This window comes from Pseudorca crassidens, chromosome 2 (genome assembly GCF_039906515.1).
Source record: "Pseudorca crassidens isolate mPseCra1 chromosome 2, mPseCra1.hap1, whole genome shotgun sequence".
Lineage (NCBI taxonomy): Eukaryota > Metazoa > Chordata > Mammalia > Artiodactyla > Delphinidae > Pseudorca > Pseudorca crassidens.
In genome coordinates, this window is record NC_090297.1 from 135,596,455 (window position 1) to 135,623,966 (window position 27,512).

General features: G+C 35.3%; 1 protein-coding gene across 1 annotated transcript in view; it reads left to right on the plus strand.

The window, feature by feature from the left end:
• The window catches only part of XPR1 (xenotropic and polytropic retrovirus receptor 1), a 206,098-nt gene that overhangs the window by 144,860 nt on the left and 33,726 nt on the right, over positions 1-27,512 (plus strand). The window contains exons 8-11 of the mRNA XM_067728812.1: positions 6,799-6,989; positions 7,201-7,380; positions 13,154-13,325; positions 14,457-14,651. Coding sequence (XP_067584913.1) covers positions 6,799-6,989; positions 7,201-7,380; positions 13,154-13,325; positions 14,457-14,651 — 738 coding nt within the window. The remainder of the gene's footprint in view (positions 1-6,798; positions 6,990-7,200; positions 7,381-13,153; positions 13,326-14,456; positions 14,652-27,512) is intronic.

Here is a 27,512-nt window from a genome sequence, read left to right on the forward strand (position 1 = left end):
TTGTAATGGCTTTTAGATAGTGTGTGAACTTTACGTATTAACAGTGTATTTTCATTTGTATGTTTAGAGTTCTCCTTCCCACCAATTTTACTAAAAATTAACTGTGGTATTGTCTACTGTAAGCTCATGTTTTAATATTGGTATACTTTATGTTCATATTTAAATCTAGCTCTGTGTCTTCAGGGATGAATGCAGTTTACTTATATAGAATGCATGGAAATACTACAATAAAAAGCCCAGCCCTAGATTATCAAGCTAGCTGTTATGGAAAGAACACTGACTTATCTACAAAAGGCCTTGCCTGGTTGCAGTCCCAGCTCAACTGTTTCTTAATTGTTTTGGCTTTAAAGACATGACTTCTCTGAAACAATTTCCTCATTTGTTAAATGAGCTTAATACCTTACAAGAACAGGGTTGTATTAGAATTCATTCAACAAGTAAATTTTATGTGTCTATGATTATGCTTGATTATGCTTGATAATCTTGAGTCTAAAGATAGATAAGAGAATTCCTTTCCTTATGAAGCTTATTACACGAGGGAGATTAAGATATATTAAAACGATAATAATACACTACAAAATAGAAGTGTTTTCTAAGCAGCTCAAGAGAACAAGTGATTACTTTCAAATGAGAGCATCAGGGAAGACTTTACTCATCTGTGTGTGAAATTTTTTCTTTTCTTTCCAAAATGAGCATGGTGTTATCATCGTCACCATCATTAAATAAGACATAAGAATAGATAAATAAACTTCATTCTTTTTATGTGAATGAATTGAAATGAAGTTTTCTTAAATTCAGGGGCAAGTTGGGGTTTTGTTTTCTTTCATATGTATAGCCTACGTTTTTGTGAGATGATCTGATTTATTTTCTAATGTGTGTGCTTTATGCATTTAGTGTTGCGTATTTATGTTCTCTCACCTCAGAACCCGTCTTTGTTTAATCTTTGTGTGTCTATGGGGGGAGGCAGGGTAAATACAGTTAAAGCCAGCTGTCTTATCCTTATTTATCTCCCAGTGGTTGTGTAAATGATAACAGAGTTGAAAATTGAGAGAGAAACACAGCAGTAGTAATGCATGTACAATCATGATTCTTTTTTTTTCAAACATTCACATTAAAAAAAATAATGTGTGGGCTTCTCTGGTGGCGCAGTGGTTGAGAGTCCACCTGCCGATGCAGGGGACACGGATTCATGCCCCGGTCCAGGAAGATCCCACGTGCCGCAGAGCGGCTGGGCCCGTGAGCCATGGCCACTGAGCCTGCGCGTCCGGAGCCTGTGCTCCGCAACGGGAGAGGCCACAGCAGTGAGAGGCCCGCGTACTGCAAAAATAATAATAATAATAATAATGTGCATAATTGCTATGGTTTCTCAAGGGGACATGACCTGATATTTAATAATTTGTCTGAAATTCACATATTCCAGATATTTAGTGTTATGACGATGAAAAGTTACCTGTTCAGATTTTTTAAAACTTGTTCTTATAGTTTCCTAGTAACCTGTACTGAATTGATATAATAATAATATATCATATTTCACTTTCTGGTTTGACAAAGACAAGAGTTTGACCATTTAAACTGCCTATAAGGGAACCCTTCTACATTGTTGGTGGGAATGTAAATTGGTACAGCCACTATGGAGAACAGTATGGAGGTTCCTTAAAAACTGAAAAAAGAGCTACCATATGATCCAGCAATCCCACTCCTGGGCATATACACAGAGAAAACCATAATTAGAAAAGATACATGCACCCCAGTGTTCATTGCAGCACTATTTACAATAGCCAGGACATGGAAGCAACCTAACGTCCATCAACAGAGAAATGGGTAAAGAAGATGTGGTACATATATATGCAATGGAATATTACTCAGCCATTAAAAAAGAATGAAATAATGCCATTTGCAATAACATGGATGGACCTAAAGATTGTCATTGAGTGAAGTAAGTCAGACAGAGAAGGACAAATATCGTATGATATTGCTTGTATGTGAAATCTAAAAAATTGGTACAAATGAACTTATTTACAAAACAGAAATAGAGTTACAGATGTAGAAAACAATCTTATGGTTACCAGGGGGGATTGACATGTACACCCTACTATATATAAAATAGATAGCTAATAAGTACCTACTGTATAGAACAGGGAACTCTACTCAATACTCTGTAATGACCTATATGGGAAAAGAATCTTAAAAAGAGTGGATATGTGTATATGTATAACTGATTCACTTTGCTGTACAGCAGAAAGTAGCACAACATTGTAAATCAACTATATTCCAGTAAATTTTTTTTTTTAAGTGCGTATAAGGGGCTTCCCTGGTGGCGCAGTGGTTGAGAGTCCGCCTGCCGATGCAGGGGACACGGGTTTGTGTCCCGGTCCGGGAAGATCCCACATGCGACGGAGCAGCTGGGCCCATGAGCCATGGCCGCTGAGCCTGCGCGTCCGGAGCCTGTGCTCCGCAACGGGAGAGGCCACAACAGTGAGGCCTGCGTACCGCAAAAAAAATAAATAAGTAAAAAAAAAAATAAGTGCGTATAAGAGTGTGAAATAGCAAGCACTCATACACTAGTGGTAAAGTATTAATTGTCACAGTCTCTTTAGAGGATAATTTGGCAGCATATGTAAAAATTTTTTAGTACAATCACTTTGATTAAGCAATTTTATTTCTAAAAGTTTATCTTATAAACATACTTGTACATGGGTGAAAAGACATATATGAAAGGGGGGTATTCACCACTATTTTGTTTATAATAGCAAAATCCTAGGAACAGCTCAAATGTCTATCAGGAACTGTTTAAGAAAATAAATGACATTACCCCTATACAATGGAATACCATGAAGATATGGAAGTGAATGAGTGGAAGTGGCTATAGTACTTCGGAGAACTGTTTGGTAGTATCACCAAAACTGAATATAACTATGCTGTGTTGTTTCTACCTTTTGGCTAATGTGAGTTTTGCTGTTGTGAACATGCATATACATGGATTTGTTTGGGTACCCATTTTCAGTTTTTTCGGATATATACCTAGGAGTGGAATTGCTTAATTATATGATAATGCTTTTTAACCTTCTGAGGTACCACCAAATTGTTTTCCACAGAGGCTCCATCATTTTCTGTTTCCACCAGCAATTTATGAGGGTTCCATTTTCTCCACATTCCCATCAACACTTGTGATTTCCCTTTTTTTTTTCTTAATTATAGCCATCCTAGTGGGTTTGAAGTAGTATCTTGTTATGGTTTTGATTTGCATTTTTCTAATGACATTGACCATCTTTTCATGTGCTTATTGGCTATATGTATATTTTCTTTGGAAAAATATCTACCCAAGTCTTTGCCCATCTTTAAATTGAGTTGTCTTCTTATAGCTAAGTTACTAGAGTTCTTTATATATTCTGAATACTAGACCCTTATCAGATATATAATTTGCAAATATTTTCTCCCATTCTATAGATTGTCATTTTACTTTCTTGATAATGTCCTTTGATGCACAAAATTTTTTAACTTGGTGAAATCCAGTTTATCTGTTTTTGTTGTTGTATTATTCATGCTTTTGGTGTCATATCTAAGACTTCCATTGCCAAATCCAAGGTCCTGAAGGTTTACCCTTATATTTTCTTCCAAGAGTTTTATGGTTTTAGCTCTTATATTTAGCTCATTGATTCATTTTGAACTAATTTTTGTACATGCTGTGAAGTATGGATTCAACTTCATTCTTTTGCATGTGAGTATCCAAATGTCTCAGCACCATTTGTTGAAGAGAATATTCTTTTTCATTGAATAGTCTTGGTTCTCTTATTGAAAATCCATCAGCCATAGATGTATAAGTTTATTTCTGAGCTCTCAATCTATTCCATTTGCCTATATATCTTTTTTTATGCCAGTACCACACTATTTTGTAGTACAGTTTGAAATCATAAATTGTGAGTTCTCCAACTTTTTTCTTTTTTCAATATTGTTTTGGCTCTCTGGGGCCTCTTACAATTCCATATGAATTTGAGTATCGATTTGACATTTCTGCAAAAAAAGGCCATTAGAATTTTTATATGGATTGTATTGAATCTGTAGAATACTTTGGGTAACATTGCCATTTGAACAAGTCTTCCAATCCATGAACATGGGATTTCTTTCAGCAGTGTTTTGTAATTTTCAATGTACAAATCTTTCACCTCCTTGGTTAGATTTATTCCTTGGTGTTCTATTCTTTTGTTTGCTGTTGTAATTGGAATTGTTTTTTTAATTTCATTTCAGATTGTTCATTGGTGGTTTATATAAGGACAACTGAATTTTGTGTGTTGATCTTTTTTTTTTTTTTTTGGCTGTGTTGGGTCTTCATTGCTACATGCGGGCTTTCTCTAGTTGCGGCGAGTGGGGGCTGCTCTTCGTTACGGTGCTTGGGCTTCTCATTGTGGTGGCTTCTCTTATTGCGGATCACAGGCTCTAGGCGTGCAGGCTTCAATAGTTGTGGCATACGGGCTCAGTAGTTGTGGCACACAGGCTTAGTTGCTCCATGGCATGTGGGATCTTCCTGGACCAGGGCTCGAACGGGTGTCCCCTGCATTGACAGGAGGATTCTTAACCACTGTGCCCCCAGGGAAGTCCCTTTGTGTTGATCTTGTACTCTGCAACTTTGTTGATTTTATTAGCTCTAGTAGTTTAATTGTGTATTCTTTGGGATTTATACTTATTATTTTTGTTTCCTGACTGTTATATATGTGGTCTTTGGTTAGGAATCAGGATGTAAGACCATATATATATATTTTTATTTTCAACCTCCTAACTAATCTTCTTGCTACCATACTTGTTCCTTTGCAGTCTGTCCTTCACATGACAGCTAGAATAATCCTTTAAGATTATTAATCTGGTCATACCAATTATGTGAAAAACCTTTCATTGGCTTTATACATCTGAGTAAAATCTTAAGTCTTGACAAAGTCCTACCTGATCTGCCTGTAGGTAACTTTTTGCCACTTTACCTCTCATTCATTCCAGTCATAGTGCCCTGGCCTTCTTCCTGTTCCTGGACTACACAAGGCTTATACCTATCTTAAGGCCCTTTGTACTTTCCCTCTACTTGGAGCCCTGTTCCTCCAGAGAGTCACATGATTGAGTCTCTATTTCCTTAAGGTTCCTGCAAATGTCATCTTCTGAGAAGTTTTCTTGATCACCCTACCTAAAATAGCACCTAACATTCTTTATCTCTTTACGTTTTTTTCCTTCAAAATACTTATCTCACTATCTGACATTATACAGAATAGAAGTTGCCTGAAGACAGGTATTTTGTCTGTTGTTCATTACTGAATCTCCAGCTTTTAGAATGGTGTCACACATAATGGGCACCCAATAAATATTTGTCAAATTAATGAAAAAATGAATTTTCATCAAGTAAAAAGAAACTGATATATACTGAATATTCAAAAATGGGCCAAACGTACTGTTTTAGGCATTTAGTATACATTGTTCAGATTTAATCTTCTTAACAAACTTACAAGAATAGATATTCTCCCCATTGACCAACAAAGAAACTGAGACTTAGAAAAATTTAATAATTTGCCCTAGTAAAGCTAGGATTTGAAATCTGGTCTGTAGTATTTGACTCCAAAGCAAAGGCTTAAACCTTGTTATTTTTAAATTATTAAATGTGCTATGTGCTATAGAGAATACAAAGATAAATAATAAATGGTTATTTAAGTATATAAGATGTATATAATTAAATTTCAAATGAGTAGCGCTAACAGTAAATCTTATAGTTATTTGGAAAATTGAGAAATTGGTAGCCAAATTGAAATGTTTGGCACAGAATAGGCTCAAAATGAAACATATTGATTCAATAAATTTATGAACAGATGAGAATCTGGTTCTTAAGTAATAAGTAGAAATAGAATTGGTCAAAAGAAAGAGCAAGGCCATTTTAGGTACAGGGGACAACATAAGCAAAATTAGTTTGTTAAAAGGATAATAAAATTTATCAGGAAATAAGAATTTAGGGGCACTATAAGTTTGGGAAACTTAATTGGAGATCAGATTGTGAAGAACTTGAATTATGAGGCCGAAACGTTTGAATGTTATAATTATTGGCGATCTATAGGATAGTAGTGATACTGAACGTTTGTATGGGCATATGAGCAATTGAATGTAGTAATTAAGAGTATGGGCTTTGGAGCAAAACTGTCTGAGTTAAAATCCTGGCTCTGCTTTATCCTAGCTTGGTAAACCTGAGCAAATTACTTAACATCTCTGCTGTAGTTTTCTCATCAATCAAATGGAGATAATAGTTTTTAACTCACAGAGCCATTGTGAAGATTAGATGAATTGTTATATGTAAAAATACAATCCTTAGCACATAGTAAGCATTCTATAAATACTAATTGTTGTCATTTATATGACATTTCAATTTTCACATTGCTTTCATATATACTCTTTCTTATAATTTTCATAGTAACGCTGTGAGCTAGGCATTACTATATCCAATTCAGTGATGGACAAAACAAAGCCAAAGAAGTTGTGTCATGCCAGAAATCCCCAGCTGACAGAACTGATCTGATGGTTCTAAATTATTTCACCATGGACTAATATGCTGAAAATCAAATTTTAGGAAAATTTTTCTGGTGGAATTTTGCAGAGTGAAATGAAGAAGAGAAAGAACCTCTAAGCAAGTTTATCAGGCTCTTGAGATAACCTAGGTTTATGTTTTATTTATTAAAAATTCTTATGCCAGGGTTATATCCTTGAGAATTAAGAGAAAGACAATTAATGGAGACATTATAAATTTTCTAACTAACCAATTAGTTGATATTCTTTCAGCTGTATTTAAACTTGAAACAGATAGAAGTATTTGGCCCTTGATAAGAATCTATCGCGGTGGCTTTCTTCTGATTGAATTCCTTTTTCTACTGGGCATCAACACGTATGGTTGGAGACAGGCTGGAGTAAATCATGTGCTCATCTTTGAACTTAATCCGAGAAGCAATTTGTCTCATCAGCATCTCTTTGAGGTAATCAAAGCAAGACATAAAATCCCATGGATATAGTTTACATTAGCCATATAGCTGGTTTAGTGGGTACTAAAATCTATTTTCTCTTTGAAGAGGATTGTTGATGTAATAATTAAACATTTTTCTTACCTCTGTTTTATTAAAGATTTTTTAAGTAATGGTAGAGATAAAAATAATTTTCTTTCTTTTTGTCTTTCCCATCCTTTATCAGATTGCTGGATTCCTCGGGATATTGTGGTGCCTGAGCCTTCTGGCATGCTTCTTTGCTCCAGTTAGTGTCATCCCCACATATGTGTACCCACTTGTCCTTTATGGGTTTATGGTTTTCTTTCTCATCAACCCCACCAAAACTTTCTATTATAAATCCCGGTTTTGGCTGCTTAAACTGCTGGTAAGTCCAGAAATTTGTGTATCATTTTTAGAGTGGTATATTGATCATTGGCTTCCTCCAGAATGAAAACAAAACTCCTGTATTGCACAACTTCAGAAGGCATGTTCACATTGTAGTCTAAATGAGTGGTACCCCAGCTCCAGGGGCAAAGAATGCAGTATGGCGGGTACACCTGATGTTGTGCAGTAACAGTGGCCCTAGGAAAAGCACTCATGCATTTTTTCCTCCAAAATGGAATATGAAGTATCGAGATATTGAAATGACTTTGCAAATTAGTAATTCATAATTAATTACTTTAAAGATTAATCAACTGTGATAACATGTAGAATTTTCCCTTTTTTAAGTGGTAAAACTATTACTTTCCTGTTAAATTGCTGTAAGTAGTCAATCAAACATTTTTATTTTATGAAATATTGGTTCTCTAAAAGCAGTAGGAATATCTTGTCAGATCACCAAGTTTAATTTGAGAAATTGACTTTATAAATTCCATTTCTTCTTCCACTTTACCTATTTCTTAATGATCTCAAAATCAAGCAGTCTCAGCATTAGGATATAGAATTTCCTGCAAAAATGGTAGCTATGTTTTTTGGGATATTGTAGATTGCTCTGGAAAGGAACTTCTGCTTACTTCCAAATTTAACCAGCTCTATTTTGAAAATCAATTGGGAATGCTTTCGTATAATTATTTCTTAGATTACAAATTACAACTAACAGTAGAGTGATGGTTAGTAATTAAATTGACCAATCTCCACAGACTTCCAGAATTCTCATAATTATCGTCTCACTTTTTTTTCACCTTATAAAGTATATTGCCTTGAAAACTATAGTTTTAATTTCTTTTTCTTTTGTATGCCCCTTAGGTTTAGGATAATTTTTGTTGTTGTTCTTAGCAATATGCTCTCTTTAGCATTAACTAAATTTTTACAATCTGAAGAAATAAAATATGACCTTCCAATTAAAAAAACATAGTAAGCAGTCAACAAATAAAAGCAGCCTATGTTCCAATGTAGGCAGGTATTTATAGCAATCTGAAAAAGAAAATGGCCCAAATCTTGATTTTTTTCCCCCCAAAGTTAATTGTTCATTTATTTGTATTTCTTCTTTCTTCCACTAGGATTTTTATCACAAACTGAGAATCTCCCTCTTTTCCACCAACTTCATTCAATATAAATAAATAAATAAGCAAGCAAACAAGGAAGCAAATCATTCCCTTAAAGTATAGCACCACTAGACCTAATTTTGAGTTTGAATTCTGAGTGTGGAACTTAGATGTTCAAGCATGTTTTAATAAGTCATAAGTTATACCATCACCTTTAATGTGTTTTGTCATCATCTAGAAAACATGCTTTTTAGATTTTTTTTTAATTTAAGACAAAAGAAAAAATTGAGCCATTTTTTTCTCTTGAAATTTATACTAAAAATAAATCATTTCCAGTTAGTACAACAATATTAGATTACCTTTCTTATTTTGAGATTGTCATTTTATTTCTAGATTTTGTGGAGTTTCTAAACTTATTTGCATAAAAAATGTTAATATTCTTCTGGTTACAAGGAAATAACTACAAGATTATAAACACCTATTTTTCCTTCCTAAATTATTGTGAAATCTCTATAAAGTTATTTTCAAATGAGATTTGAAAGACTTAGAAAACTCAGTTGTTAAGATGATTGCATCATTACAATAACAAAATAATACAGTTGTGTACATTATGTGCTAAGTGAACATTTCCCCATTGCATCCTTCTTTGTTTAAATAGGAAGCGGGTATGATTCATGAATGACCAGTTATTCTTATTAGCAGAACGATTCCCCATTGAGTAGACATTTATCTGTGCATCTGTTGTGTGTTAATAAATGAGGACTGTTGATGGAATGGGTTGGCAGGGGTGTAATAAGAAATAAGAGAATAGTAAAATATACTCTCAGAAGCAGTGAAATACGGAAGCAAGCATTGTGATTTGGTATGTTTGTAATAATTGTAAATACTAAAAATGTTATTTATAGAATATTTTACTATTAATTGACCTATTGACTTATTTTAATTCAAATCTCACTGAGAAAATTTACCCTTAGAGTTATTTCTAGTGATTTAACAAGAACGTTTCTACCCTAGTTATGTTTTTCTGATACAGCTTTTCTTAAAGCTTCATCCTAAAGTAAACTACATTTCCCTTTTTCTTTTTTTCCTTAATTTTTGGTGGAAAAAGAACATATGTCACTTGGCCATAGTGGTAGGCACTGGGCACCACTTATATTCATATTTAAATTTGAATCTATGGAATTGATATGTTACTCCTCTCCCCAAAAGAAGCTAAAAAAATTTTTTTAAGAAATTGATTTGTTTTGATATTAGTATTGTATATCAGATTAATACAGTTTATTTACATTCATTAGGTCATATATCCTCTCTCCAGATCTGTATTTGTCCTACTTGGAAATCCAGTTAGGAAGCATAAACAATGCCTCAGATTTTCTAAACAAAAGTATCAAGTTATTCTTATAGAAGGCTGCATAAAGTTTTTAAATTATAGTCTTTTGCTATATTATTTTGGAATTGGTTTTTCCAGTATTTTCTTTAGTTGTATAATAAAAGTTTTACACGTGTCTATTATAAGAATAGATTAGAGAAATGTTCTCATTTAATAATGTACTATTCTGGACATTTTATATGTATCAACTTATTTAATCCTTTTAATAAACCATGAGGTTGGAGCTACTATTAATCCACAGTTTATAAATGAGGAAACCTAGGTTCAGGGAAGTTAAATAAGGTCACAAAGCCAGGATGTAATGGAGATGGGATGTGAACCCAGGCATTCTGGCTCCATAATCTGTGTTCTTAAACACTACCATTTAACAGTTAGACCTGGTGGTCACTTTATCTACATGTTTAACTTTGATTAGTGGATCACCTAACAGGAATCTTAAAATCAGATTTGGAAAGAATGTGATTATCCACAAGTAGAAATTAAGACTTCATCTCCTTAACTGTTTATCTCCTTAACTTCATCATCTTAACTTAGAAGATAACATACATTCTTTGTAATAACTTGTTAGTGGTCTTTTTGTGTATGTGGGTAAAACATCAGATATCCAGGTTGTCTGTAGCTTTCTTAATACAGTTACTCAGTGAATTGTTATCATTTTAATTTAAATCACAACAAAGTAGAAGTTGAAAGACCTTAGCCAGAATAAGAAAGGAAGGAGAATTCTCACTCAAAAAGGGGAATTCAGGGCTTCCCTGGTGGCGCAGTGGTTGAGAATCTGCCTGCCAATGCAGGGAACACGGGTTCGAGCCCTGGTCTGGGAAGATCCCGCATGCCGCGGAGCAACTGGGCCCGTGAGCCACAGCTACTGAGCCTGCACGTCTGGAGCTTGTGCTCCACAACAAGAGAGGCTGCGACAGTGAGAGGCCCGCGTACCGCGATGAAGAGTGGCCCCCGCTCCCCGCAACTAGAGAAAGCCCACGCACAGACACGAAGACCCAACACAGCCAAAAATAATAAATAAATAATTTTTTTTAAAAAAAGGAGGCATTCAGATAAATCTAAGATGAATTTGACTGTGTGTTAATGTCAGGGAGTTAAGTATGATCTGTTTATTTTCATTTCCACTCACCCTACCTCTGACCAAACTACTTGTTCCTTTCTTTGTATTTCCAGGGTATTTTGTATGCCTATCTGTAATAGCAGTTACCACATGGTGCTGTCATTATTTCTTTAGGTATTTATTATTTGACCAAAGGGATTGTGGGTCTTTAAGGATACAGGCCATGTTTTATTTATTTAGTACCTCCACAATGCCTGACATATAGTAAATACTTAATAATCTTTGTTAAATGTATGAATGACTATAATTATGTTCTTACCTTCATTAGTTGTCTTATACCAATATTTACCACTCCCTTCTTTCTTTCTTTTTTCATCTTCTCTCTTCTGTAAATTTTCCCTTCCTTCCAATTTTTATTTTATGTCACTCTTTTCCTTTTCTAGTGCATCCCTCTATCTCTTTGTTTCTTATTTAATACAGTGTCCTCCCCTTCTGCTCTTACAGAGGTTTTCTGTAATAGCCAGGTTTTGAGGCTGGGTGTGGCAGGTTGTGACAGTAATGGTAGTCTGTCTAACATCAGTGAGAAATGAGAAGTTTGCCCTAGGCTACCAGTTTCACAAAAGTCCATGACTAGACTGAGTAAGACTTCCTGATCCTTTGTTGTTATATCCTAAATTATTCTCTTGTTTCTGTCTCTTTGAATCTTTTAAATCCATTCTGTACCTAGAGTTTCTTAAAATATTATATAAACTGGTACCAGAACCTCTTTGTGCATAAATGATTAACATCTCAATCCCTAATACCTCCTACCCCACCCTACCCTGAAAAAAAAAATAAAGTTTGCTGTATCTGGAGCTTATGGTTGCAAATGGTAACATCTCATCTGGCTTCCTGAACAGCTTTCTGAAAGAGTAAGCGAGTGATCAGAGATTGAACCGTGGACACAAAATATATCAGCTCCAGAAAGTAATGTCTTAAAGCCTGTGTTGTGTCCTGTAGACCCCTGGTCTAAATTCCAAAGCTCCAAGACGATACCTGTCATAGATAGTTGACACCCAGGATTGATTTGTAATATAGTCATTTATTATTTCCCTGAAATAATCAAAGGAATTATTTAGAGAAAGAATAGAAAGAACCAGCCAAGTCTGAGAGAAGAGAGCCATAGTCTCCCAGGCTGGATATGTCCATTAAATGAATATACCTAGATGGCAGGAGAGCTATAGCTTTAGACTCATTTTCTCAAAACTGTTGCTTAGCCAGAATTCCTTGTTTTAGGAGTCCATTTTCACCTGTGTAAGATAGAAAGGGTCTAACAGGGTGAGGAGGAAAGCTGCCTTCATCCCATCTTCACTTCACTCAAGGCCTTTCAAGGCAGTCTGTACAATTTGAGCTTATTTCTGATGATTAGTATCTAATTCTTTCTCTCTCTGCAATGCCAGAATTTTCCTTTGCAGTAGTAAACAGGCTTCCACAGAATAGAGTCAGGAGGAGTTATTGTTATAGGTCTTCTGTAAAATGGGGATATGGATAACACCTAGCTCAGAATTGTTATAGTTAATGGATTATAAGAAATGCATTATGAGAAAAATACACAGCGTGGATTAGTGCTCAAGACATGTAACCTGAATTTATTTATCATTGTTTTTGTAACAGTAGGATGTGGGCTGATTTTTGTGGCATAATTTGAAGACAAGTACAATTATCACCATGGCATTAGTGAAATGAAAGTGACTTTGGTTAGAGAATAATACATACTTCAGACGAGGCGCTATCCTCCCCTTCCTGTCCTGTGTAGGCAAAGAAGAGCTTTGTATTCAGTTAGCTAAGATGGGAGAATATTCCAGAAATTATCATAGCACATGGGTCTCCAGCAAAATTTAATTTAGACTAACGCTAAATGTCCTCTCGGTGCATTTGTGCCATTCTCTGTGCTTTCCACTTCAGCTCTTCCCACCTCTCTGCTTTCTGTTTTCTGACTGTAGCTATTCCTGCCTTCCCCCTGCCCCACCCTTTTAATTCCTTTCTTAGTTGTCCATTCAACTCATTCCCTTCATTACTAATTCTCAACCTAGCCACTGTTGCCAGGTCCCTGTGTTTGTGATTGGTTCATTGGTTTCCATTTTATCAACTAAAGTAATCATGCTGCAGGGTCAGACATGAATTAGAGAAATTTAATATGAACTTTCTTGTTTCTGTGTTTTCTGATTTTTTTTCTTTCTCCCAGTTTCGAGTATTTACAGCCCCCTTCCATAAGGTAGGCTTTGCTGATTTCTGGCTGGCCGATCAGCTGAACAGCCTGTCAGTGATACTGATGGACCTGGAATATATGATCTGCTTCTACAGTTTTGAGCTCAAATGGGATGAAAGTGGGGGCCTGTTGCCAAATGATTCAGAAGGTAGGGTATGAATGTGCATCCACACTACTGAACTGCCAGTGTAAACCAAGAAATACTGGGAATGATAACTGAGAAATTTAAGATCATCCAATAATATTACAAATTTAATTAAATGTACTTGGCACTCCTTTAGCAATCTCTTTATCTGATACAATTTGGCTCTTAAATTATATATTATAATTTTAGCTATTCATTTGCCAGGAGATTTACAACTTACACTTAAAGAATTCTAAAACTAAAAAACTTCTAATACATTGGTAATTAAATCACAGATGCTTTAGTGTCAACAATTGCTATCACAGTATTGCTTTACTATGATCAAAAATACTGATAATTTAGAAATTAGATCAAGTGCTTTGAGAAAGTCATAGATGTTTTTTAATTCTTCTTGGGGACCTTATTTTTCTTTTGGCTCTTTTTATCACTCTTTGTTTATGCCAGGTGTTCAAGTTACTAAGGAATTTTGCCTTAATGACAAAGACCAACTTTAGACAGATTATGTAACATCTGACTAACAAAAGTTAATGAAGCCAGTGCCAACACATTTTCATTGATGCCAGCAGATCACAATTCTATTGTATGTTGAACCACTCTGATACATTTCCAGAATTTGAAGAAAATTGATTTACGAACTCTATTCTTCTCATTTTAAAAGTATAAACTCTGCTGTTTGTTTTCTTTGTTCGTTTTATTTAAAGAACAAGAGTGTGAACAACCTATAGTGGATATATTGTAGTGGTTTGGAGTTCATGAAATTGACTGGAGTCACCAGTGATATATATAGGTTTTCCAGATGTTTCAGAGCTAATTTTTTTCTCCTTGATTAGTGTACTCATCTTCTAATTGTCTTATAGTTTTACCACACTCCAAAGAAGGTGATTCCAGAATACATAGTCAGAAATCTGAGCCAGCAGATTTTTCTAAGTTCCCACTGTGTATTTTACCTTCTCTTCTCAGCTTATCAACCACTAAAAAGTTTAAGAATATAATAGTTGCAAAGAAAAAAGTGATTCTGAAACCCAGGTTCCTTGCTTTTATGGACTTCCTAGTGGTTACAATATATGACTCTAAATGATGTGAACAAGTTATTTTTTTTTAATTGTAGTCTTTTCTTCTTTGAAATCTTCACAGAACCAGAAATTTGCCACAATTACTCATATGGTGTGCGGGCTATTGTTCAGTGCATTCCTGCTTGGCTTCGCTTTATCCAGTGCCTGCGCCGATACCGAGACACAAAAAGGGCCTTTCCTCATTTAGTTAATGCTGGGAAATACTCCACGACTTTCTTCACGGTGACGTTTGCAGCCCTTTACAGCACTCACAAAGGTATTCATTGATTGTGAAAAGATTTTTCAAAATCTGGATTTTCACCACTTGAATCTGTTTCTTACTCTGGTTCCCTTTCCATTTGTCATGCTTCTTTTTTTTCCATTGATGCTCCAGTCCCGTCAGGTATACTACTTTGTTCTTGAACACAATTTTAGTCTCATTTCAATATTTACTAACAAGTACCGTTAAAAAGAATCAAAGTCATCTGGAAGAGAAAGGATTTGGATAACGTTTGAAGTCCTGAATTTGTTTAATGGGTTCAGTCCAAGACACCTTGGGTTTGCATTTGGTTTTTTAGACTTCTTGTTCATTAATGAGGTTAGGAAATGCTACGTGAAGAAGATTCCCTCTGGCAATCATGTATATTTTTAATCGCTTTCCTTCACCAAGTAGTAAGGATTGTTTCCAGCCTATTTAACTGCAAATTGAGTTCTCTGATCTCTCTAGTTTCTTATCTCCATGGCAACCAGTTATTACTTGAGACTGTTCTTCTGTTGGGAGGAGAAAAAGGCTTTTAGGTTCTGAGCCACATACAGGCACTCCTTTTGAATTTTTAACCTTCTCCTAAGAGCTGTCAATCAAAGATCTCACTTCCTTCTACTAAAATGCCTTCCTTCTTTGTCTATTTAAATCAGTATCAGCCTACACCTTAGAGGCTGCACTCTCATCTGTGAGTGGTAAAGAAATGTTACCAATTGAAATTATTACAATTATTTTTAGATACTTTGATAAAAAGTTCTTTTTCTGTGATTTTTTTTTTTTAATTGAGATGCTGTATTTAGGAGCCTTAGCTAGTGCTCCAGAACTGCTGCTGTGTGTCTGATGGTCTTGAAAGATTAGGCTGGTTGTTTTTTGTAAAGCTTGTGATTTGGTCCAGCAGAACACTTTGCAGTAATATTGATAATGCAGCCAATAACTTTACCACTGTGGAGGCACTCTTGTTAAATGATATAATTTAACTAAGTACCTCAGTGAAAGAAATACATCCTGAAGCTCCCTTAATTTTTTTTTTTTTAACTCCTCTCTCATGTGCACCTACTGTTTGGCTAGCTCCTCAGACTCTCCATTGTACATGCTTACCCATTGGTCGGCCTGGGATACTGGTAGATTTTGTACTCAGATTTTGCATTTTACCCTTTCTGCAGGTCTCTCCCTTCAAGGATTACCCCTTTAAATTTCTAGCTGTTCCATCAACCCTGACTCTGTCCTGGAGGCAGTAAGACTGATTTTTCTGTGACTGGAGTAGAAAGAGGGTATTGGGAGCACCCTCAGGCAAAAAGCCACAAACTCACAATTCTTACTCTTTATGCCAACATCTTTTCAAAGTAAGCTCAGGCTTTTTGCCTGCTTTTGGTGGCTTTCCAGTGCCTTCTAATAGTTTTTTTTTTTCCTTGAAGTATAATTGACTTAACAATATTTTATTAGTTTCAGGTGTACAACATAGTGACTCAGTATTTCTATATAATACAAAGTGATCATGATAAGTCTAGTTACTGTCTGTCACCATAAGAAGTTATCACAATATTATTGACTGTAATTACCATGCTGTACATTAGATCCCCATGACTTATTTATTTTATAACTAGAATTTTATACCTCTTAATCTCCCTCACCTATTTCACTCATCCCCTAACCCGCCTCCCTTCTGGCAACCACCAGTTTGTTCTCTGTATGTATGTCTGCTTTTGTTTTGTTATGTTTGTTCTTTTTTTGGTTTGTTTTTTAGATTCCACTTATAAGTGAAATCATATACTATTTGTCTTTCTCTGTCTGACTTATTTCACTTAGCATAATACCCTCTAGGTCCATTCATGTTGTGGCAAATGGCAAGATTTCATTCTTTTTTATGGCTGAGTAATATTCCATTGTGTGTGTGTGTGTCTCTGTGTGTGTGTGTGTATACCCCCCACATCTTTATCCATTCATCTATCAATGGACACTTAGATTGCTTTCATACCTTGGCTGTTATAAATAATACTGCAGTAAACACAGTGGTGCATATGTCTTTTCAAATTAGTGCTTTTATTTTCTTCAGAAAAATTCCCAGAAGTGGAATTCCTGGATTGTGTGGTAGTCCTATTTTTAATTTTTTGAGGAATCTCCATACTGTTTTCCATAGTGGCTGCACCAATTTAAATTCCCACCTACAGTGCACAAGGGATCCCTTTTCTCCACACCCTCTCCAACACTTGTTTTTCGTTGTCTTTTTGATAATAGTGATTCTGACAGGTGTGAGGTGATATATCATTGTGGTTTTGATTTGCATTTCCATGATGATTAATGATGTTGAGCATCTTTTCATGTGCCTGATGTCCATCTGAATGTCTTCTTTGGAAAAATTTCTGTTCAGGTCCTCTGCCCATTTTTTAATCAGGTTGGGTTTTTCTGCATGTTGAGATGTATGAGTTACTTGTATATTTTGGATATTAACCCCTTACCTCATATATCCTTTGCAAATATCTTGTCCCATTCAATAGGCAGCACTTTCGTTTTGTTGATAGCTTCCTTCCCTGTGCAAATGCTTTTTAGTTTGATTAGGTCCCGTTTATTTTTGCATTTGTCTCCCTTTCTAAGGAGACATATCCAAAAAAATATTGCTAAGACTGATGTCAAGAGCATACCGCCTATGTTTTCTTTTAGGAGTTTTAATGTTTTGGGTTTTACATTTAAGTCTTTAATTCATTTGGGGTGTATTTTTGTATATGATGTGAAAAGGTAGTACAGTTTGATTCTTTTGCCTATAGCTGTCCAGTTTTCCCAGCACCATTTATTGAAGAGGCTTTCTTTTCCCCATTGTATATTCTTGCCTCCTTTGTCATAGTTTAATTGATCATAAGTATTGGGTTGGCCAAAAAGTTTGTTCGGGGTTTTCATAAGCTGTTATGGAAAACCCGAACAAACTTTTTGGCCAACCCAATACGTGGGTTTATTTCTGGGCTCTCTGTTCTACTAATCATGTATCTGTTTTTGTGCCAGTACCATATTGTTTTGATTATTGTAGCTCTATAGTATAGTTTGAAATCAGGGCACGTGTTACCTCCAGCTTTGCTCTTTCTCAAGATTGTTTTGGCTGTTTGGGGGGGGTCTTTTGTGTTTCCATACAAATTTGGGTTTTTTGTTTTTCTAGCTTTGCAGAAAATGCCATTGGTATTTTGATAGGGATTGCATCGAATCTGTAGATTGCCTTGGGTAGTATGGTCATTTTAACAATATTAATTCTTCCTATCCATGAAAACTCCCCAAATTTTAACTCTTGGTGAAGAATGCTATTTTTCAGTCCAGGCATGCATCATGATTCAGAAGGTTGTTAATAGAGAATTTCTAAGTCAGGCAGTTAATTTGATACATGCTACCCTATGGCTTAATAACCCTTTACTTTTCTCCCATCCTGGGTAAAATTGAGTACTGGTTTTTCTTTTCTTTTTTTTTTTTTTTGGTTGAATATTTTAGGATATAACATGTCTTTAACTATACTGATACCATTCAGTAAGAAGCTGAAAATCTGAATTCCTCGAATCTGCAAACACTCCAAATCTGAACACCTAAAGCTAGAAGCAGTGGTTTGGATAGTATTGTCCTTAGATTTTTTTTTGTTGTTCATGTACCCATTCAAATAATCTTTTAAACTATTGATATATTGCTTTATTATCTTTATTTTATTATTTTAAATTATATTACTTTTCAGACATTTTTAAGTTTATGTCTGAAATTTTTTGTCTTAAATTTAAATAATTACAAAAAAATCTTTTCCAGTAAATTTTAAATATTCACATTTTTTTTTAAAGCTGCTAAGTGTTTCTACTAAGTGTACCCAGGTAATCTAAATATAGAGGCATTATACCATGATTTAATTTTTTTTAATGAAGCAATTCTACAATAGTCAGAAATTTTACATCTCTGTCCCATTGAACTTTATTTTAGTATAATATACTTTTGTTTTAATGACTTTTGTCTGATACATAGCATGTAAATTGAAATTAAATTATTAATTTCCTATTAGTAGGAAAATTAGTTACTAGGAAGATAAATTCCTATTATTAGGAAAAATACTTGTTAGAATAATTTTTTTCTTTCTGTTGTAATTATCATTACTCTGATTTTATCTATAGTTGTCAACATAACATTACAAATTTTAATAATTATTACACAAATATTTCTTTTTTAAAAAATATTTATTTATTTATTTTTGGCTGTGTTGGGTCTTCATTGCTGCACACAGGCTTTCTCTAGTTGCGGCAAGTGGGGGCTACTCTTCGTTGCGGTGTGCGGGCTTCTCATTGCAGTGGCTTCTCTTATTGCAGAGCACAGGCTCTAGGTGCACGGGCTCAGTAGTTGCTGCTCGTGGACTCTAGAGCACAGGCTCAGTAGTTGTGGCACTCGGGCTTAGTTGCTCCGCAGCATGTGGGATCTTCCTGGACCAGGGCTCAAACCTGTGTCCCCTGCATTGGCAGGCAGATTCTTAACCACTGTGCCACCAGGGAAGTCCCAATGTTTCTTAATGAGGTAAATTTATATTACTTATTACTCTTCCATTTTTCAGTTTTTATATAAGTAAATCCTGAGAAACTTTGTTAGCATTGCTATATACGTAAGAATGGAAATTTTGTTGTTGCATTGTCCCTCAGTTTTTTGGACAAATTCTGAATTATATGCCCCCCAAAATTGCATAGTAAACTATTATTAATAATTATTTTTTGTGATCTATCAAGTTTTCTTTGTTGAAAGCAAAGAGTTGAAAATAAACTGAGTAAAGAATTGAACATAAACTGAATGAAAAATGATTTGTTAACTAGTCACTAGAGTCATTCACTTTCTCTTTTTCTGGAGAGTATACCAAAACGCTTGAGTAGGACCAATCATATATTTAGTTTTAAAGGCTCCTTGTTTAGTTCAACATACTCAAGAAACAATTAGGAAAATTAAAATATTGTTAATTTTAATACACTTTTCAATGCAGTGTTTTTGATGAAATGCTTTAACACATTTTTTAAATGTATTTTTGAAAACAAATTTTGGAGCTGCAGATTACACTCATCCAATTTATAGAGAATATCTGCTATATACCCTAATTAGAAAACCAGTCAGCCAAATCAGAAAAAGTTCTGACTTTACATACCTTAATTTAAAATACTTTACTGTTAGGGGATATCTGTATGTGTGTGGCTGATTCATTTTGTTGTGCAGTGGAGGCTAACACAACGTTGTAAAGCAACCATACTCCAATAAAAATTTTAAAAAAAATAATAATAAATAAAATAAAATACTTTACCATTAAAAATGCTAACCATCATCTGAGACTTCAATGAGCCTTCTCATGCTTTTGCATTAGAAACATCAAAGATCACTGATCATCATAACAATTATTATAATAATGAAAAAGTTTGTGAAATATTGCAAGAATTAACAAAATTTGACAGAAATATGAAGTAAGCAAAAGGAAAAATAGTGCCTGTAGACTTGCTCAACACAATTTGTAAAAAACACTGTCTGCAAAGCGCAATAAATCGATACACGACAAAAACAGTTTTGAAAGCGTAGTAAATCGATACACGACAACAACAAAGTTTTGACTGAAATTAATATACTTATGTATACCCCTGTGTAAACACCTCATTTTTTAGTTTTAATTCTGAGTTAGGTAGGGAGGTGAGTGGGTAAGTAGGTGCATAGATTAAGAATTATTGAGAATATTCTATGTATCAGGCTGTGCCAGGCAGTAAAAAAAGAGCAACAAACAAGACACGATTCTTGCCCTTAAGAATTTATGATCTAGTAGGGGAAATAGGTAAAAAGGCATTCATTGGTTGCACAACAATGTGAATATAATTAAAACTTCTGAACTGTACACTGAGAAATGGTTAAGGTGGTAGATTTTATGCTGTGCTTTTTAGCACAATTTAAAAAAGAGAGACGTTAAAATAGAGGGTAAAGAGATGGCAGGGTTACCAGAACAGCCTACATACAGCTTAAGTTCCTAACCCAGCCTCTAGGCCTCAGGAAGGGAAGCGTAGAGAAGACTTCCCAGAGGTTATGGTTAAGCTGTATCTTATTGTCTATATTAAGTTAGGGAGGATTCCACTTATCCCATTATGTGTCAGATCACAAGTCCGTGTAACTTATGAGTGATAGAAGTGTTACAAGTGTTACTGTTTCCCAGTTTTGTTCATCTTTATCCGTAGGGCGTTCCCCCACCCCAACCCCAGATAAAACCCTACCTTTAAAGCAGAGATCATAGTATCTGTTCTGTTTATGTCACAGATTTGTTGTAAGGATCAAATAAGGTAGCGCACATGAAATCAAGAAATTCTGACTTGCTGTACAAGTGGAATTTATCTTTAAATGAAATATAATTCTCTTTACTGTCTAGAGCTAGTATATGTGTGTCTTCCTTTATGGAAAGTCTTTTCACAAGAAACACTTATGATCACCTTGAGTGTGTGTGTGTGTGGATAAGCGTGTTGTACTGGGTAAGTATCAATTAGGAATGTGTTTGGTTTTTTATTCAAGTAACACAGCTGTTTACTGACTGAACTTGATTCATGTGCCCACAGTCAAACTTTTAAAAACACAAGCATTTTTTAGAGGGACCATTGGTTGTAGTTTAATGATATCCCTAAAATTTAAAAAAAAAACACTTTTTATAGTTGCTACATATTAAATATTTATATCACTAAATTTTTTTACCAAAAAGACAAAGGAACCCATGACAGAAAATTTGACATTGAATGGTGATCAAAAGCAGAATTTGATTTCTATTGTTTCCTTGGACAATATTCCAAGAGAAATGTATCAGAAAACATAGACTAGAAATGATCATTAAGTTAAAAAGAATAGATTCTGCATGGTTAATGAGGTTGATCTTTTTCAATTGAATGTGTATGTGCTATTGCAAAGGATAAATTTTCTCGGTGGGTGGAGAAGTGTAGAAAATGGTGAGGTAACTTTGTTCAGACTCAGGAATCTGAGTCTTTTCAGAGAACTAGCCTACAAGAGTTACCATAGTAACAGCATTATTGGAGGCATTTTCAAGATTGTTTCAAAGGTTATGTCTTATGCCACATGATTTGTAAAAATGGAGACGCAAGGGTTAACGCTATACTTAGAATCACTTTTTAAAAGGTGAGGGAGGGGGGTTAGGCCCATTATTGGGAGAATAAGTATGATAATACTGCAACTAGCCCTTGTAGTAAGAAGGAAACACTTTAAACATTTCAGTATATTTTATTTTCTATCTTTGATTTTAGAAACAAAGGATTTAGCTCTCAGCCAATCTTATTTTAAGAATTCGCATTTCGTTACAAGCCTAAATTAGAAGCCAATTCCTACAAGTTTTTTGTTGGAATTGCGAGTGGAGGAGACAGGAAAGTACTTTAAATGGTTTTTGTGTGTCCTTGAGGTTTCTTGGCCTTGGCAAGGAAAAGCCTGTGGGAGGTACAGTAATAAAAAAGCCATTGTGTTATTATTTCTAATCTATTGATGGGGAGAGAGTACTTCATTAGATTTTCTGGTTTTCATTTACAGTTTCTAACATTCTAAAATATTTATAAATTCTTAGTGGATTTTGCTCTTTGCTGTTCTCTGAATACATAGAAGAAAAAAAAACTTCTCTTAAAAAATACTTCATGTTTTACTTTAGACTCCTTTGTTAGCATTTGTTAGCATTTACTATTGGACATTTTAAAATACTTGGAAAAAAAGAGATACTCTCTACTCACTTAAAAGCCGAGTTCATTTGTATTTCTTTGCTTGGTTGTTTTCCAGTGCCCAGATCTCGTATATCTTCTAGATCTCTCCTTGTTTAACATTCTGTAAGGGGTGCTGTGTCCCCTAATGAGGATTCCTCAGCAGTAGTTCAGTGCCTTCAGTGCAAATAGTCATTTCATTGTTTTGGGTGAGCACACATAGTCCTGAAGTGCTTCCTCTCTGGGGGTATGGCCAGTTTGTTATGCTGTTTCTACCCTGAATAATGAGCTGCTATGCCACAATTTCCAAATTTTAGTCTTGTTATACTATAGTAGAAATGCTTTTTTTTTTTTTAATCTCTAGGGAAACTTTTGTTCCATAAACTTTTTAAAGACATACACAAAATTTTTTAAAACAACTCATTTGAATAAATGCTTTCATTTTGGACTTAGTATTGAAAGTAGCTCAAATCTTTAACCCTTTTGAAATTTGATACATTTCGCTGTAATTTCTCTAGCTTAACTAATAATGCAGAAAAGAGATAGATTATTTTGTTTTTTTTGTTTTGTTTGTTTTGCGGTACGCGGGCCTCTCACTGCCGCGGCCTCCCCAGTTGCGGAGCACAGGCTCCGGACGCGCAGGCTCAGCGGCCATGGCTCACGGGCCCAGCCGCTCTGCGGCATGTGGGATCTTCCCGGACCGGGGCACGAACCCGCGTCCGCTGCATCGGCAGGAGGACTCTCAGCCACTGCGCCACCAGGGAAGCCCGAGATAGATTATTTTAGAATTCACCATTTGTCAGTATTGGCTTAAATCCTGCTGATGCTATAAAATCAGATGTGAGGTATTGTTTCTTTCTGATTATTAAATGGACTTTAATAGTATTTCTTGAGTAACTTATATCTACTTGGCATTGTGCTGATTTTTTTTTTTTTTTTTTTTTTTTTTTTGCGGTACGCGGGCTTCTCACTGTTGTGGCCTCTCCCGTTGCGGAGCAACAGGCTCCAGACGCGTAGGCTCAGCGGCCATGGCTCACAGGCCCAGCCGCTCCTCGGCATGTGGGATCTTCCCAGACCCGGGCACGAACCCGTGTTCCCTGCATCGGCAGTCGGACTCTAAACCACTGCGCCACCAGGGAAGCCTACATTGTGCTGATTTTAAATGATTTTATAAATATTACACTAACAATCCCATTTATATTTCACCTTAAGTTTCTTTTAAAACATTAATTATAGCTTTGAATAAATTATATTTTTGTATCATCTTTGTCATATAAAAGAAGCTTTTTAAAAAAACACTTGTCCTTATACCCTGAAGCTGTTTTTGTTGACTTTTCTCTAATCACCTTTGTTTTCTTAATTGCTCTTATAACTGATAGATGTAATTTGTTAGCATTTCTATGTAAATTGTGTTGCTTTTGAAACACTCATGCACAAAAATTTAAAGTTTAAAAACAATCTCTATTATTGTTTAGATACTGCTGGAGGATCTGTGATGTTTAAAAGAACAAGGTCAAAATTATTTATGAATTCAACTTATGGAGCAATTTGTCTAATTGAAAAAGAATTTAAAGACAAGTACTTGCAAATAAAATTTTTAATTTTAATTTATATATTATTTTATATTATATATAATTTTACATGAGGCTCTTATTGGTGAAAAGTATAAACATCAAGAAAAGGTATAGTGTCTAGGTATTTTCAGCAAAAAGAAAAGAAAAAAAGAGAAAAACTGAGCAGGCAAATGAATTATGAGGCCTAAGTTCCTGCTAGGTATATGTTACTCTAGGGAATATAAGTAGTAGATTATACATGAATCTCTTTCTTTCAGAGTTTCATAATATAATACAATAAGTGTACTAATCAGATATTGCTACATAATAAACCACCCCAAAACTCAGCAGCTTAAAACAGCAGTAATTTATTCTCCTTTATATATGTGTATTTATTTATTCTCCTTTATGTTTGCGGGTCAGCTGGGAATTGGTGGAACTAGGCTGGGGTCTAGATATTCTAGCTGAATAGCACGGCTTTAGGCCACTGTTGCCATTGGGTTTTTGGCTCTTTCCTGAAAGTTGGGTTTGAGTTTGTTACATGTTTGTTCATTTTCGGGTCCCAGCCGAAGGGGCAGCAGTTATCCAAGGAAAAGCTCTTTATGTGGTACTAGCAGAAACAATTACTATTGCACAAACACTTTTTAAGTCTGCTTGTCTCACATCTGCTAACCTCCCGCTGGCCAAAAGAAGTCATATAGCCAAGCCTAAAGGAAGTCTGCCCATCCTGAACAGACAAAGCAAATTATTAAACCCAACATCAATGGAGTAAGAGTCACGGAAGAAAGGAGTGGATATTTTTAAACTGTAATCTAATCACCACAAAACAAATTAATTTTAACTGATTTTTTTTAATTGGAAAAGGATATAAACATAATATTGTAGAATAAACATGGCTAATAAACATGAAAAATGTTCTACTTTACTAGTAGCAAAAGAAATGCAAATTAAAATCATACTTAATCAAGGAAGTGATGATACAAATTGCTGGCAAGGATGTGGAGAGATGAACACTCATTCTGTTGATTGAGTATAAATTGGTAAGCAATTTGGTAATTCTATCAAGAGTATTAAAATCATTCATACCTTTTGACTTAGTAACTCCCTTTCCATAACTTTTTCCTAAGGAAGTGATTAGAGAAGTGGGTATAAATGAATATATGTTCACAGCCCTATATAGTAAAAATTGAAAGTAATCTTATGAATGTCCAGCAGTAGGAGAATAATTTAATTACAGTGAGTTTATGGTACATGGAATATTATACAGTGGCTGGTCAAAAGTCACCCAAAGCACCTGCAAATAGTAGATGAAGAATAATGATATTGGGCTTCCCTGGTGGCGCAGTGGTTGCAAGTCCGCCTGCTGATGCAGGGGACACGGGTTCGTGCCCTGGTCCAGGAAGATCCCACATGCCACGGAGCGGCTAGGCCCATGAGCCATGGCCGCTGAGCCTGTGCGTCCGGAGCCTGTGCTCCGCAACGGGAAAGGCCACAAAGAATAATGATATTATTTAAAGCTAATAATTATTGAATACTTCTATGAGCTAACATTCTTTTAAGCATTTAACATATATTAACTCATTTAATCTTTGCAGCAACATTATGAGGTATTAGAATCAGAGCTGAATGGTAGTTAAATTGGCAAAAGCAAATTTTATTCAGGAACTGTTGCAATAGAGGAAAAGTGATCTCAGTACAGAACTGGGCTCAATTCTGAATATAGAATGGACCAGTGGGGATTTATAGCCAAGGAGCAGGGTGGTGGTCAATGAGTGGAAAATTGCTAAAAGGAAACATCAAGGGTAAGGGAGGATTTTGGCTGAACTGACTTGACAGGATTTTTGCTGAAATCAGATCAGGGTGATCAGATGCCAAAGGTGGAGGATGAAGAATTTGATGAGAGATTGAGGTGATCAGATATCAAGGGTAAAGGGTTCTCTCTGAACTGACTTAGCAAGATTCTTGCTACAACTGGGTGATGCATGCTTGACAAGGATGGACACAAAGTTTCGGTCTAGGGAACTTAGAGGAGCCTGACTATACTTAGGTCAAGGAGAGTCTTTATCCATCCATCACTTCTGCTGGGTGCTACAGACTGACCCTGGAATAATGTGGGAGGGAATTACGGAGAGATGTGAATACCAAGGGGCAAGGAACATTGGATGCCATTGTAGAGAATGGCTACCACACTTTGTGTCTTGCCATTATTATTCTCCATTATTCACTTGCTGTGGAAATACACATGTACTAAATGACACTTTCGGAAAGGAGAGAGAAATCCAAGTCCTCAGTCTCCAAGATGGTTTCTAAAACTACAGGGTTTTTGCCTTCCAATAACCCCCTACGCCCAAGATTCATATCACAACCACCAGAAACCCTCTGGTTATCTTAAGAAAGATTTATTTAAAGGATGTTGAGTAGCTTACAGAAATTCCCACAGGCAGTGAAGACATCACAGCTTGTATTCCCAACACTACCAATGCTGGACACCAATGTTATCTCTAGAACTGCAACTACGAGTACCTCTAGAATTAGGATGTGGCTGCTTCTCTTTGCCAGAATAAATTCTGTATGGTCCAAAATAAAAAGGAGAGTCTTTGTTGGAGGTAATCACTTGATCGTCATTTTTTAGGTGAGGAAATTCAAAACAGAGAGGTTAAGTTACTTGCCGGTCGTACAGCTATGAAGTGGAAGAACGTAGGTTGTGAATCTGAGTACAAACAATATAGCTCCAAAGTCAAGTAGCAAGTAGGTGACCATGCTAGAATTCACACCCAGGTCTTGTGATTATTTTTCTCTACCATACTGCCTTCTAATGTTATAGAATGACCTGAGCTCTTCCCAAAGGTGAAATGTTAAACTCGTAGTAAACAAAGGAAGATCAGATAGGGTAGTGTGCTATCCCTACAAGTGCCAGATAAATTTGTGTTTGGGGAAGCACAAAGGTACATTGAGAGAGAATAATTAGACTGTACTTTTATATGGTTAGGCCCACTTTGTGATCCCTTTGTCCTAATGGCCACATTCGTGGAAAACCAAAGACATTGCCAGGAACTAGCTATCTCACATTAACAGTCACACGCTTTTATTAGTAAGAGCAATGTGGAGTCACCTCAACTATATAAATAATTTCTCTCTGGAAGAAAATTGAAAGTCTTTCTTGAATCGAAGGGAGACAAACACTAACATATTGACATTGTTGCAAGTGATGGAAGAATGGATTGACATGAATAATTTGTTTAGAGTTTTATTCTTTGTTAGGGTCATGAAATTCACTTCCTGAGAAATACCAGAGGTAATTAGGTATTTGTTAAAGCTGGCTGGCTATTTCCTTAATATATATTGTTAATAAACATTCCAGCATGCTTCCTAGAATGTAGCGAGTAAAATATGGAAACAAAGACCAGTAAGCCAATACTTAGTTTCGCTGGTAGTATTTTGAATGAGGTATAAGATGTGGTTTTAATTGAAATGTTTAGAGTGAAATTTTTCTTATATTAAAAGCAGTATTTTCTTCACATATTAAAAAAATAGTGCTGCTACTTAATAGGAGGGAAAATAAAGCATCTACCTACTGCTTAAATATCACATTGATGTGTTACATTTCTTTGTTTCCTCATGTG